This window comes from Hydra vulgaris, chromosome 01 (genome assembly GCF_038396675.1).
Source record: "Hydra vulgaris chromosome 01, alternate assembly HydraT2T_AEP".
Lineage (NCBI taxonomy): Eukaryota > Metazoa > Cnidaria > Hydrozoa > Anthoathecata > Hydridae > Hydra > Hydra vulgaris.
The window spans coordinates 16452741-16469229 of record NC_088920.1 but is presented as its reverse complement, the minus strand read 5'-3'; the positions used below and the strand labels follow the sequence as shown (position 1 = coordinate 16469229).

Sequence of the window (16489 nt, the reverse complement as noted above, 5' to 3'; positions counted from 1 at the left end):
CGTCGACTCTGGCCCAATAAGCGATATTGGTAAGGAAGGAGGCATTAAACTACAATAATAATAAAAAAAGCTTTGCTTGTTCGATAGTTTTGTACTTGAAACCATATTAAATACTAAAAAATATATTATTTACATAAGATAAGTATTGATTTTCGTATATAAAATTTTCTTGAATACTTTCGAAAACATTGGAAAACAGAGATCGGGCAATAATAATTTACATTAATTTTTTCCACCTTACTTTGAATCTCGTCGTTATTTTGGTAATTTTAAGTTAATTTTAGAACATTCCTTGTCTAACAGAAGATGAAAAGAACTAATAGACCTTTAAAAAGAACTTTTTTTTATAAAATTTCAAGAATTTATACCGTATACCCGTTTAATCATTTTAAAGGCTTTAAATTACTGAAAAGATATGTCAATGCAATTAAGATTTGTTGTTTTTGGAAGTAAAAAGTTAAAAGAATTTCTATATGGGTATGGAACAATTTCAGCTTAGTTAGGTCCACTACTAAATAAAATGCTTATTTAATTCAATTGAAATCTCACATGAGTCATTGATAATTTTATCATTAACTTTACTAAAGTTAAGCGAAGCGCTCTAGCTTATCAGTGATTTCTCTTACAACTTGCCAAGTGCGTTTCAAACTGTTATTGTTTTTTTTCGAATTTAGTTTGAAAAACAAAATTTGATAGGAAGTTTACGCCTCCTTCCTTATCGATGTTATAAAACATGTCCAGAGGTTGTAATGAACCAGGGATCTCTAGCTTCTGAGGCAAGAGAGCTAACCACTGCGCTAAGGCTGCTTATTTTTCATTCTATTCTACAACATACCCTACTATTTAGGAAGAATGAAATGTGCAAATTGGGTAACCAAAAAAATAACTTATTTAAAAAATGCAACCAACTATATTAATTAAAAATCCACCTATAATACAAATAAAAAAAAATTAATTAATAAAGAAAATATTTTTATTTATGTGATGTTGAATCTTTAAGAGGTTCTGAAGGTTCTGTTGAGTTGTCACTTGTGCTGCACCTTTAGTGCAATAAAACTTGGTGTTTTTTATAAAATAATTTAGAATGCATGCTTGACAAAGCCAAATCTTGTAATTTAAATTTTTGCACTGATACCATTCATTTTTTTGAGTTGCTGAAGCTTCTCTAAAAACATTACATCACTTGACTTGGTTTGCTGTTGCTGCTGGAGTTGTTGTTGTTATTGATTTATCTGCAGCATGGCGCTCTTTAAGTAACAGGCCGTGACACGCAAAATTCAGAAAATAATGTGGGGGCCGATTTTAACTTCTTGAATATATTATGAAAAGGACTCGGATGATATAAAAAAACAACTTGCTTGCTTCGTTTACTTCTTTACTTTGTCAGTTATAAAAATGGTGAAAAAATGCTGTGTCTATAGATGCTCGACAAATTACTTATCACAGAAAAAAAATTCAAACAATTCAAAAACGTCAGTTTATAGATTTCCAAGAGACGAAGAAGAGAGAACACGTTGGATAAGATGTATTACTAATGCAAACTTAAAAGTATCAAGCAATACTGTAGTCTGTGAACTGCATTGGCCCATAAACTTTGAAAAAATTAAAGTAAAAGGAAAAGAGCGACCAAAGAACCCACCATCAATTTGGCCAAATGTCCCTCTCAGTCAAATACCAACATCTATACCCTCTATAAGATCAACTAAACGTGCATCATCCTCAAGCCGAAATATTTTTGACGAAATTGATTTATTTTTAGCAAAAGATAATTTTGACATTTTTTGTAATACATTGCTTAATAAAAAAAACGTAACTTTTCTGTAGAAATTATAGCCTTTATTTCAGATAGCAAACTTTATGTACAATCTACACACTTTAATTATGCAACACCAAAATTTCTTATTATATTTGATAGTTCTTAAAAATTTGAAGCCTATTTCAATGGTGTGAAAAACAAAGTCCATACTGTATCTAATGTTGTTAATACGAGGTCCAAATTTGAAGAAGTATTACGATATCTAAACCTTTTGACACCAAATATTAAAGATATAGTTATAAATGAGCAAGTTAATTCAATGAACACAAGTAAGTACAGTCTTAGTGTAATCATCAGAGCATTTGAGTATTTTGCCACCTCTTGTACACTTTATAAAAAACTACGTGATGATTTTAAACTACTTTCTATTCGAACATTAACGCGCATTACCTCAAGAGTTTCAAAGTCTGATGATAATTTATTTTTAAAACAAGTTTTTGATAATTTAAGTGATAGTCAAAGAACTTGTATTATTCTTCACGACGAGGTTTATGTTAAAAAAATGCTATTATACCACGGAGGTGCTTTTTTTGGAAAAGCATAAGATGACCCAGATTCTCTTGCAAAAACTGTTTTAGGTGTCATGATAACTTGTATGTTTGGTGGACCTAATTTTTAGTAAAAATATTACCTGTAAACAAATTGAATTCTCAATTTCTATATGATCAAATTCAGTTGACTGTAGAAGCAGTAAAAGATTCAAATGGCAAAGAAAAAGCTATTATATGCGACGGAAATTGAACTAATCAAGCGTTTTTTAAAAGGTTTGACATATTTCCTGAAAGACCTTGGTTAACCACCAATGGAACTTTTTTGTTGTTTGATTTTATCCACTTGATCAAAAATATCCGAAACAACTGGCTCACAAAAAAAACTGGAGAACTTGTTTTTTATGAAAATGGTGTTGAGAAAAAAGCTTGTTGGAAGCATTTAATAAAACTTTATAAAGCTGAATCAAATTGTCTAATAAAACTTTCTGATTTGAATGAAGTTTCTATTCGACCAAGTCATATTAAAAAACTATCTGTTACTACTTGTCTAAAGGTATTCTCTGACAAAACATACAATGCTCTACTTAATCACCCCGAAGCCACCAATATCTCAAACATAAGCCAAACTGCTGATTTTATTACACTTGTAGTCACTTGGTGGAAAATTTTAAATGTAAAAAGTGTTGATGTGGATTGTAGATTTAATGATAATTGACAAGCTATCATCAGAGATCCGAATGATGATATATTAAAGTTTGTTTTTGATTTTGGAGAAATGGCATTACGCATGACAAGTAATTCGGGATAACGCATAAAACAGTTAACCCATGATACAGGACATTCCATAAATCATACGTGTAAAGGAATTGTTGAGCTGACAAAAATATTGTTAGAAGAAACACACAAATATGTTCTGTTAGGAAAATTTACAACAGACCCACTTGAAAAAGAATTCAGCAAGTTAAGACAAGGATCTGGTGGCACATATTTTTTAAGTGTTCAACAAATAATTGAAAAGTTCAATATTTCTAAAGCTTCACTTTTGTTGACATATAACATTAACAAGTCAGCTTCTTATGCAGGACATTCTTGTCAATTTTGTGGATTTTTTCTTGATGAGTCTTCAGCTGAGGTATTTTCAACTTACCAACACTTGAAAAAAGTATAACTGTTCAATCAAAAATGTCTCTTGTTTACATTGCTGGATATGTATCTCGAAATGATGATTTGCCTAACGAAGAGGAACGTTTGACTAAAACAATGTTTTATTTTGAAAAGTTTGTTCAATATCTTAAATCAATCGATAGAGGTGGGTTGAAAATTCCTTTTGATAATACTGTCCAATGGGTTTTCTTCTCATTTGTACTCTTTATCTCTATTAAGGACAAAGTTTGTCGGACATCCCTGTGCAATACTTTCATGCTAATATCAGAGCATTACTCTTTTGATATGGAGCCACATCATGGTAATATACTGTCAAATATTTTTATTAAAAACTATTGCAAACTTTCAACACCAAAATCAAACAAAGAACCATCTCTTAAAACTTTAAAGTTGTCATGTTAGGTTAACAGTCATTGACATTTTTATCGTTATTTGTTGTTATTTAATTGATTCTTTAAAGTTTCTGTTTTATGATTTTAAAAGTATTCCTTATTCATATAAGGCATTATAATCTATTCTTATTTAAAGATGTAGTTTCCCAGTATTTTTACTGTAGTATTTTACAAAATTATAACCATAGTATGCTATTTAGTTCTCTTTTTTACCTGATTTTAAACTTGTTTTTATTTCATTGTTTTGGCAATTTTAAGAGTTAAAGCAAAATAATTTTTTATGAAAATTTTGAAAAAGATCTATAAACTGTTTTTATAAATTTATATAAATCTTTACTCTATCAATTGTACTACATAACTGGAGACATTAAATAAAAGTTCTTTTGAAAACAAATTATATTCGTCATATTTAATTTTTGAAATATCGGCCCCCACATTATTTTCTGAATTTTGCGTGTCACAGCCTGTTACTTATAGAGCGCCATGATCTGCAGCTTATCAAGGTCAAGATTATGTTGTTTCCTAGCTTGGTTTGCTACTTTTTTGCTGTCAGAGTCTTTCAATATTTCAAATATTTTATATTTATTATAACGCTCGATTTTGTTCTTGTTAAGCGGAAACAAACTAGTATTTAGAAACTTAGCGAATATTCACATGCGAAAAAAAACAATTTTATTTTCAATTTTTTTATTTTATTACTCAATTTTATTGAGTAGTGCTGACATTTTTATTTACTTAAATTATAACTTAAGGGGCTATCCCCCCTTAAAATTTCAATATTTTCAAAAAAAAAATAATTGTTTTTTACTACTTTTACCTGTGTATGATTATAAAAGTAGCAAATTAACCTATAACTATCTTAATTTGTCTATTTAAATAAACTGTCTTAACGTGATATCCCTAGCAACGCCATAGCAACGCACTTGTTTAACTGTATATATCACCTACATTTCACCTTTATTCAACCCTAATGTGTGTTATAACTGTTATGTACAAGCTTGAACAGCTTCTTTATGAATTTTTATAAAGGTTGCTACATCAAGTACGACAATTTAAATCAGTTATAGTGTTATTTTATCAGCTTAGTTTTATTAGTGAAAATGGGAAAATATTGTCGAGTGAAGCAACGTGCGCAAACTCACCGTAAAAGGAAAGGATTTATTGGAAATCTTAATAAATCTGTGAACATTGACAGTGTTTCTGATAATGTTAGTATTGAGTTGCCAACAATTAATTTAAATGCTGCTAACAGCACTTGTGTTTTGGAACAAAATAATGAAAACTCACTTAATTTGTCAGCTTCGTCTCGAAAAGTTGAAGACTTAAAAGATACACTTGTTTTGAAACCTTGTATATCTGGTTATCGTATCATTGATGTTGCTGTTTTGGTTTCTGTTTTTAGTTCTTTTCTGTGTCCAGAATGTGGTAGTCCCACACTCTCATTAGGTGAGAGATATAATAAACGGCATGGTTTATCTTCCTTGTTATATCTTAAGTGTCAAAAAAAGATTGCAACTATCTTCATCAGTTCTACACCTCTATCAATGATAATAATAAAAAAAGATTTGAAATTAATAAGCGAATAATTTATTGCATGCAACTGTTGGGCCATGGATATGCAGGCATAAAAAAGTTTTGCACTTTTATGAATTTACCTAAGCCTATGACCAAAAACAACTTTCAAAAACTACTGAAAATAATTGCAACAGCTGTTAAAACTGTAGCAGAACAAATAATGATAAATGCTGCAAATAAATTGCAAAAAACATCTTGGGCACCAGCTGATATTTGTGTATCTTGCGATGGCACATGGCACAAACGAGGATATTCATCGCTGAATGGAGTCTTTTCTGTTATCTCTACTGTTAGTGGCAAAGTGTTGGATGTTGAAGTCATGTCTAGATATTGTTAAGGCTGTAGTATTAAGCAAGACCTTCAAAAGTCTAATCCAAATGCTTATGCACAATGGAAAATTTCCCATGTTTGTAAGTATAGTTACCAAGGTTCTACTGGTGGTATGGAGCCAGAAGGAGCAAAACGTGTTTTTCAGCGTTCTATTGATGATCGCAAGTTAAGATATATTCAATATTTAGGTGATGGAGACAGTAAAATTTACATGAATGTTAAAAATACATACCCTGATATAAAAGTTGAAAAGCTGGAATGCGTTGGACATTATCAAAAGAGAGTTGGAACACGGCTGCGGATTTTAAAGAAAAGAGAAAAAGGCCTTGGTGGTAAAGGGCGTCTTACAGATGCGACAATCGATCGCTTACAAAATTATGTTGGAGTTGCAATCAGTAGGTAAATGTAGGTAACCTAAAGAAAATGAAGGCAGGAGTGTTAGCATCGCTATTTCATGTGGCTTCATCGAATAATAATAGTTTACATTTTCCACACTGCCCTACTGGTTCATTCAGCTGGTGAAAATACAATGCTAATAAAATAAATAAAACAACAACATATAAGCCAGGACCGGGTTTACCAATGGACGTTATTATGAAAGTGAGATGTATATTTGAAGAGTTAAGTAAAGACAGTGAGTTACAAAAATGTTTTCACGGCAAAACACAAAATGCTAACGAATCGTTTAATAGAATGATTTGGGATCGTATACCAAAACAAACATTTGTCTCGCTTACCCAATTAGAAATTGGTGTATATGATGCTGTTGCTTACTTTAATATTGGAGCAAAAGCATCATTTGATATTTTTAAAGAACTGAACATGGAACCAGGCTTTCATATGATTGCAGGATGCAAAGTATTAAATAATGAAAGAAAAAGAAATGCTGAATATCAAATAAACCCTGATAATAAGTCAAGACGGCAATATTTACGTGCCAAAAAGTTGAAAAAAAAATTACAAAATAATTGAAAAAGATGGTGACTTGTATATTCCTGGTGGATTTTAATAATTTGGATTATTATTTTTACCTATTTTATGAATAAAATATTACTGTATTTAATATTTTTACTTTGAGTTTTTCTCAGAATAGCAATTTGTGGACGCCGGCCAATATATTTGGAGAACGGTATGATATATTTTAATGAAATTTTCATGAAGTGATGTCCATATTATACTCTATGATATGAATGGAATGGATTTTATTTAAATCTAAAAAAAAGGTTTTGGGTGAATAAAATGATAAAAAATTTGACCTTAAATTTCGGTTGTCCTGTTGTGGTGATGAGAAAAAGTTATGAAAAATCTGTTCCACTCATATCATAGACCTGCCTTATAACAACACTATGGTTCAGTATGGAAAGGTGGAAATGACTCAATTTCTTTGTATTTTGGCCGGCGTAAAGTCATTTTTTGGTCTATTTAGGGGTATTTTGTGGTTACCATGGCAACAATATGGATTTTCAAAAAAAAAGTCAGTCCATTATTCTTAATTTAGTATAAGCATGTTACCAATAATCATTTTTTGTAAAAATGCTTAGATTTAAAATCAGAGGGGGGTACCCCCTTAAGTTTATTAAATTTATCAATCTTAAAATTATTATTAAATTTATTAACTTAGGGCAAACTTGGTAACTGTCTAAAACTTATTTAATGCTCTGGCATTGATTCATTTGTAAAAAAGTAATGTGTTCTGCCCACACTTTAGCAGTAAAATTTAAGAAACATTTTTTTAAAGTAAAGTTTAATTTTTTTAAACAATGATAATAAAAAACATTTTGATCGAAGATTAAAGAAATAGAAATTTATGTCTGATTTACAGTCAAAGAAACGTTAATTGAAAATTTTACTTTCGAACAAAATAACTCCAAAAAAAATTCTGCAAAATATCGAATTTTTTTGTATCGCTGACAACGAAAATCAAAAAAAAAAAAAAAAAAAATGGCGAACACTTCAAACTTGAAAAATAATTGACATAAACATAAATGTTCTGAAGTGCAGAACATAACTTTATTTTTTCATTATAAAAATAAATTTGAATAAACCTGAAAACTCATGACTTTATCTAAAGACATCATGTAACAACGAAGGTTGAATTACAACAATGAAAATGCTGTAGTAAAAAAGAAATTTTATAGTAAAAAAATAATTACAAATTTAATAAGAAAAAAGTTTATTACCATAAAAATATATTTTTATCTATAAAATAAATAAATTATTGAATAAATGAAATTTAATAATTACTGTAATATAATATATATTGAATCAATGAAATTTAATAATTAATGTAATACTATATATATTAATCTAATTTTAATATTGCAAAGAAACTATTTATAAAAGAATAAATTTATTAATATTGTAATAAAAATTATAAAATTTCATGACGTAATTATTAAAAAAAAGTAATAACATTAAAAAAAAGAATTAAAAAAATTATATACCTAAATATTTACACTAAGATAATTATATATATCTAATATTATTTATAATTTAATATTATTATTAATGGATAAAAGAATTATAAAAAATTATGTACAACAACTAAAATTATATATTTAATAGTTTATGTTATAATTATATTTATTAATATATTTTAAAACGAATAAATTATATTTTATTTAAAAAAAAAAGATTTAAACTTTTTAGTTTTAATTCTAATATATTTAATTTAAAATGTATATTTTAAAGCATATTTAGTTATAAAAAAATACATTAAATATTTTATTAAATACTTATTAAATATTGTTTTTATTTTATATATTTAAAATATTAAACATTTTTTCGTGTTAAAAGTTAATTCATCGAGGTTACGAAAATCTTTTCCACGGTACTTGATCTTAAACTTCTTGATGTTCGAACAACGAATCCATTTACAAAAGTCTTTAATGAAATCAATGTCGTCGTGAAGTTTAAGTTTTAATCCTTCACAAAGATTAATCCAAGGAAGAAAGTTTTCTTCAAAATCTTTTTTTGTTATTAAATAATGTGAGATGTTTATACTCAACAGTTCAATCTTATCTTTCGGTTTCCATCCTTCAAAGTTAATTGGACGATAAAAGTAGACACGGGCAGCATTAGTTGAACATCGAATTAAAAGTTTTTTTTCTTCATCACTTAAAATATTTTTATCAACAGTTAACCACAATAACTTTCTTCCAGATTTTCTGTAATAATTTACGAAATAAATAGCGCAAGAAGTTGCGTAAGAAGTTTTTCCATCGTCAATCGAAATCCTCCAACCACCAGAAACTTTATCAACAATTGATTTTATTTCATCAGTAAATGACGATTGACTTTCATAAAAACATTCGTAGAATAAATTGGAAAATATTACAAGATAAATACTTTTAGATAGACGATCTAAAGAAAAATTAAATGTTAAATAAAACTATAAACAAAAAAAACTAACAATAATTAAAATAATAATCAAAATTGTGATATTATATATATTATATTATTCTTTTTATATATACTTATAATGATATTTATAATAACTCCAATTAAATAAAAAATTGAATACAGTTTTTTATTAATAATAAATACATAATATTTACATTTAATATTATTAGCATAAACACATTAAATTATGAAATTATATAAATCATATTAACATTAAATTATGAAATTATATAAAAAAGTTAATAAAACTTTTTAACAAAAAAATTCCTTAATAAAAATTATAAAAAATATACTAATTTTATTAACTTGAACATAATTTTTATATTATTAAATTTTATTATAAATGTTGTTATAATTATAATTCATAACAACATATAATATACATATATAATATATATTTTACTTAAAACAACATTAAACAGATTAATAATTTATTTAAGCTAGAAACAATTATTTATTTGTTGTCATTCGAAACAAATCTCATCATTTTTTTATATAAGAAGATAAAAAGAAAACGCGTTTAATTTGAAAAGAAATCAGTGTTTTTATAAACCAAATTTCTAATGAACTTGTCTAAATTTAGAATTTACAATCGAAAATCTCATTCGACAATCTTTTTTGAAATAAATTCTTTAAATAAATATAAAATACGTCAAAGAGTGAGGGTTCAAATATTTGATGATTCGATTTCTACGTCGATTGGAAACGTTGAAGAAATTCAATAAAAAAAGATTTATATATTTTTATAAAATTTATAAATTAAAGTTTGTGATGAAATTGGCGTTTCCTGAATAAGGCTTAAAAATATATAAATGCTAAAATATAAAAAAAAGCAACTAACGTAGCTGAAAATAAACAAAAATATATTTCATTAAATTTAAAACTTTTTATAAATTTCATTGAATGCATGTAGTGTTCGGCACAAATTCAAATAGTTTGATCAAATATGCGTCAAATGTTTGAAATGGCCAAATTCAAATCTTCCTATTTTGAATTTAGATCAAATTCAAATCTTTCCAAGATTTGATGTATATTTGAACGTTATTTAACTTATTTCATTTATTAATTTTAGTTATCTGAATCTATAAATTTTACTCATATTGCAGCATTTGTTAATATTTCTCACACATTACAGCTTCTTTTATTCTTTTTAATCCAACCAAGACTTCAAGCACTGGCAAGCTTGAATGGTATCTGCAGAGAGAAGATTTCTTTTGTCAGTAATAAGATTTTTTCCTAATGAGAAGAGCCTTTCTGATGATACAGATGTAGCAGGAATGGCCAGGTAATCACTGGCCGTTCTGGATAGGTTTGGATATTTGTCAGATCGAGATTTCCACCAAAGTAATATGTTGCTATTATTGCCGCCATCTATCTTACTTGTATCATTACAATAGTTTTCAAACTCATTACATGGGTTTGATGAAACACGCGATTTGAACGGGGTATATTTTGAAACGTTTTGAATGCTTGTAGCAGTTGTACCATTGCTTGGGGCATAATTGATTTGATATTCACAATTGACTGTGTCCATAATCTTTGTATACGACTCGCTGTTTGCGCCCTTATCATTTTTGTAATATTCAATACCAAATCTTGGGTCCAGGACAATGATAACAATAATAATAATTATATATAAGTCACTTGTCTTTATAAATACAATAGCTACATAAACAAAGTTAGACAGTTACAAACAGTTAAAACTGATAAAACGTAAAAGTAAACAATGACATATAGCAACTATTATAATGAAAAATAATTTATGAAAATAAGAATAACGAATATTAAAATAAATTTGAATTTGAATACACGACGGAAAATACAAACAATAGACAAACATACAAGACAATATACAAAAACGCACAGAAAATTAATAAAATTAAAAAAAAAAATTCTTTGCTTTCAAGCAAGCCATTATTATATTTTTTTATTATTTTCTTTTTTCGAATGATTGTTTCTTTCAATGAATGTTTTTCGATTCGTTATTGTTTTACTTTTTCCATTTTTATTGTGGTTAAATTATATTTGCAATTTTTTCTTTTGATTTTTACATATATTTTTTTCTACGTTTTTTCTTTTAATCTTGTACTTTGTTTACATTTCTTTTCTTTTTTTCTTTCTCTATGCTCTTTACTTTCTCTTTAATATTAACAAACTTTAATTAAAAACTCTTTTTTTTTTTTTTTTTTTTTCCGTTATTGAAAGGCGACCGCCATTCCGGAAACCACTGCAAAGACCCCGGAATAAAGTGATATATATGTTTGCGGGCCTGTAAAATTTGGCGTTTTTTTTCAAACGCAAAAATTGAGAACAAAGTGAATATTTGAAAATCAAATCCAAATCCTCCAGATATTTGTCAAATCAAATTCAAATCTATCCCCTCAAAGAACAGTTCAAATTCAAATCTTTAAAGGTTTGACGTATATTTGATTTTGCCGAACACTAAATGCATGTTTGTTAAAAAGATAAATAAAATTTTGTTCTAAAAAACAAAAGTTATAATTCATGTATCATTCATTTTTAAGAAAAGTTTTACTTTTACGATCATTTTATAAAATTAATATTTCTCTTTAGATGTGGCCAAATGAACACAAATTTAAAGGGAAAATTTAACTTACGCTGAAAACAAAAAAAAAAGCTACTATTAACTATAGTGTCACAGTTAGAATTAAAACCGTTAGTTTTAGAGGTATTTAATTTTAAAAGTATTTAAAAAAAATTAAAAAATTAGAAGTAAAAAAGTTGAACGAACTGTCGATTTACAAAATGTTGTAGAAATATTTTATACCTTTATTAAATTGAATGAAACAATTCAAAATAAAGTCGGTTACAATCTTAGAATAGAATGAGCTTATATCTTGAAATTGAAATAATATTAATAATAATTTATTAAATGTATATGTTTTTAGTATCTTTTCTTGTATTTTTATAAAATATATAATATATCAAATTAATAATTTTTTTTTTACCAAATTTAGTTTCAAAACATAAACTTTCTTAAATGAAAACAAATAATTGAGTATAAAACTGAAGTCTACTTACGAAATTTTAAAAGTTTTGTTACAAATGTGAATTTTAATAAACAATGATATCAAAATGATAACGTAAAGGTTTTTAAGAAAAAAATCGAAAAGTGAGATTTTTTAAATTTAAATCTTGATCATCGAACTTCGAAAAATCTTTTAAAAAATTCGAAAAAAATAATGAAAATTAAAAACAAACGCATCGCGTAAAAGAATGATTTCGTAACTATCGCAACTGATTTTGAAATATGATAGCTGGTTGTTAAAGCGAAAAGATAAAATCAAAAAAAAACTTTTTTTTATCATACAACCTGCTTTTTATCATTGTTATTTAAACGTTATATAAATATATATATATATATATATATATATATATAAAAATTACATCGAAATATATTTAAAACAAAATGTTTATACGCAGCCGTTTTAATCAAATTTAACAATTATAAATATCGTATAACAAGAATATGATTTTAAAAGATTTTATTACTGCTCTTTACGGCAAAGAGAATCACAAAAAAACGAAGAAAAAAACAAAAAACATGAAGATACGAAAAGCAAACAAAAAATCTTCTTCAAAAAAGAATAGAAAATTGAAAGGTGAAAATAAAATGAATAAAAACAAGAGAACTTGGAGACCATTTACTTAGTTCAAAAAATTTTTAAACTGACGCCATTATACCATTTAATAAAAACTATTTTTAATTTACGCCTGTAATGTCTTCTTTTTTGACGGTTTGATTTATGTAGTTTTGTAACAATTTTGTAACGTTTTTTATTACACCTGATGATGCTGACCGCAAAAGGTCAGCGAAATATTGTGTAAATAAATATATAATTACATCGAAATATATTTAAAACAAAATGTTTATACGCAGCCATTTTAATCAAATTTAACAATTATATATATATATATATATATATATATATATATATATATATATATATATATATATATATATATATCACTGTTATTTACACATTACACATTATAAATATATATATATATACATTCTATATTGATTCTAGGGGTTTAAGGTTGAATTTCAAAAGACATGAGGTTTTTCTTCAAATTCTATTAATATGTATATGTAGGAGCTGGAATGTGTTGAAAATAAAATCGAAAGCGTTCCTTCTTAGCCCAAAATTGGTATTTTCTGAAATCCAGAAATTAGTGTTTAAAAAACAATATCAATTTTATTATTTAAGCTTACTTTTATTTTAAAAATCATAGAAAGCCACGTGACATTTCACTTTTTTTGTCTTCAAAATGTGGTTAACTTAATATATAGTAATACCTTAATTAGTTTCGCTAATAGAGCTATTAAAGCGGTTGATGACTTGTTTCGAAATATTGTAAAAAATTTTAAAACTTTTTTAATTTTATTTTGTAAAAGTTTTAACTACTTTTTATAACATTTTAAATTAACAAACATTTATTTTAAAAAACAATAAAAGTAGATAAATTTACATATCAAACAGCTTATTTTTTAAGGAAAAAAAATTATAATGAGTCCGGAGATTCAGTTTGTTTTTGTTACTGTAACAAAACAGACAACCACTCTCTTTGCAGTACGCTATCATTGAGGGCACTTGTTTGAGACTATGTACATGAAGGATTCAGTTTTGATATAAATGCATTTCCCACTGGACTTTGTGCCGTTGCAAAAATGCTCTCTATGCAAAAAAGGTTATTATATTTTATTATATTTAGAAAATTTTTCTGAAATATTTCACTAAAAATACAGATAGATATTTGATAATAAATAAGAAAATGAATATAAATCTGGTAGATTTATATTCATTTTCTTATTTATTTATAATGACTTGCTGCAATATTTTATTCTATTTTTAGGAGGATTACTCCTACATGTAGTACTAAAACCAAAGCTCAAAAAAAAATAGTCTCTACTGATACAATATTTGATATCAAGAAAAATCATGATCTGTCTAAAAATGTTGTTTGTGATATTCTTAGAGATTTACGAAAAGATCTTGGTCGTTTAGGAGTCTAAATATTTTATGACATAATTTAAATGGCAGTACATTAATTTTTTTTTTTTCAAAAAATCTAGAATATTTAATATATCACATTATTTACAGTAAGGTATTTCACAATTAGGTGTTGAAAGGAATTCAATTGCTACGGTTAGGAAGCGGTCTCATGCTCTAGATACAGTTACAACAAAAATTTTTTTTTATATGGAAAGGAAGATGAACTTTAAAACTCTGTGTTGAAAGATGTTATATACATTAAAGATCTCACCAGACTTGTTCAAAAAATCTGCTCTCTATGTGGATTAGATCCTATAAAAGCCATTGTTAGAGTTAGTAACTTAACCTACTTTATATTACTCAAACAAAAGAAATAAATTTAGAATTATTATTCAATTGTGATTAATTTTCAGATTTTAATGAATATTTTCAATGAAACAAAGTAAGAGGAGCAAAATAGAAACAAGAAAGACTCAGGAGTGAACAAGTTGACAATTCTGGCTTAGGCACGTAATGTCAAGAAAAATAACCATAATCTTGGAATGCTTACTTAATTAATTAATTTAAATCAGCTCAAATTTTTTGTGGCTTCTGATCTTAAGCTCATAAACATACTTCTTGGCATATCAGTAAGAGATTTTGCTTAATTTTATTAATTTTTACAAGTAAGTATTAAAACATTAAATCTCAGAATAAAAAAATAATTTAGTACAGAGTCATGGTGGAAAACATGATTGTTGTTACTGTACTGGCACAATAAGCTCATCAGATGACTTGAGAACTTTTGCCTCCTTAAGTTCAGATTACTATCTGTACCAAGATGCAGGATATCCTTATAAGACTATGCAATTATTATTTAATGTTATTAACTCATGTTTGCTTGAGGAAGAAGAGGAAGAAAATTTATTCTTGATACCATCCCTCCTCTGGAACTTCACATGTATGAGCATGTTGTGACAAAAGTTGTTGACATTCTTTTAGTTAATGAGGGCCTGAAATCCTTTTTGGAAAAAAATACTGTAATGTGGCATGGTTATAATGGTGGCAGATTGGATGGAACCAACTGTGGTAAAGTTCTCAAATTATTAGATGAAATGATGCTGGTAACATCAATTCAGTTAATCCTGCGTTGAAACCCGGCAGAAGTTTAGAAAAGGTAACAATTATATATATATATATATATATATATATAAATATATATATATATATATATATATATATATATATATATATATATATATATATATATTATTTTATTTATTTATATATATCAGTTGCAAAAAGTTGTTTTGGCATGATGCTAAAACCTTCATACAGTAAAGATATCTCACAGTTTATTGAATCTGCTGAATATTTAGAATACTATTGTAAAGATGTGTTCGACAAAACTTTGTCACTTGGTTGGATGTTCCATATTATTAAATACCACCTTGTAGATTATCTCAATAGTAGTCAGAGAGCTCTTGGACTTTTTTCAGAGCAATCATCTGAGGCTGAACATAAAAATTTAACAAAAACATTGAGGTACTATGCTGTCGCAGAGACTAACAAAAACCATGGATTGAAGCTTAAAAAAGTTGCTTCTACCTACAGCTCTATGATAATTTAAATTAACTAAATTCAAATTTTTTAACTTATTTATATAATATATATATATATATATATATATATATATATATATATATATATATATATATATATATATATATATATATATATATATATATATATATTAGGGTGGAGTGATTCTATATGTAAAAAAAAAAAAATTGTTTTTTATTTGTCCTGGGGGTGGAAAGTATGCCTTTTGTTTAACTTATTCATTTAACTGTGTGAAATTTAAATTCGATAGAATAATATCTTGAGGTTCCTCTCATAGTAAATTGGGATAGGTATCAAATTAATAAAAAAAACTGTTGCTAACTAATACAAACCTTATATTTAGAACATTTTATACATATTTTTGTAGTACTAAGGGTTACTTCAATACATTTATAAACTGTTTTTTTGTTTCAAATTTTGGTAAGTCATATCGAGATGCAAGTTTAGCTCGAATGAGTTCATCCCTTGCTTCGTTGCCACAAACTGAAGAAGCTTCTGTCACCAGCTTAATGCATCTTTCAATCGCCTGAGTGTGACAAGGAAACTTTAAAATGTTAATCTTGTCAGGAACATTTATAATCATATTTTTTAAATCCTCAGTGGAAATATGTTTAGTAATGGGAGGCTCAGTTATATCAACCAACTGCCAATCATTCAAATCAATGTAGTCTTTAGCATTAAAGTTCAGTTTTGGAACTT

At 26.7% G+C, this 16489-nt stretch overlaps 1 protein-coding gene across 1 annotated transcript in view; it reads right to left on the bottom strand.

Moving 5' to 3' along the window:
• Positions 1 to 8495: 8495 nt before the first annotated feature.
• Positions 8496 to 16489, bottom strand: part of LOC136075142 (NACHT, LRR and PYD domains-containing protein 3-like) — a 67500-nt gene continuing 59506 nt past the window's right edge. The window contains exon 5 of the mRNA XM_065787482.1: positions 8496 to 9131. Within this exon, the coding sequence (XP_065643554.1) occupies positions 8533 to 9131 (599 nt within the window). The 3' untranslated portion in view covers positions 8496 to 8532. The remainder of the gene's footprint in view (positions 9132 to 16489) is intronic.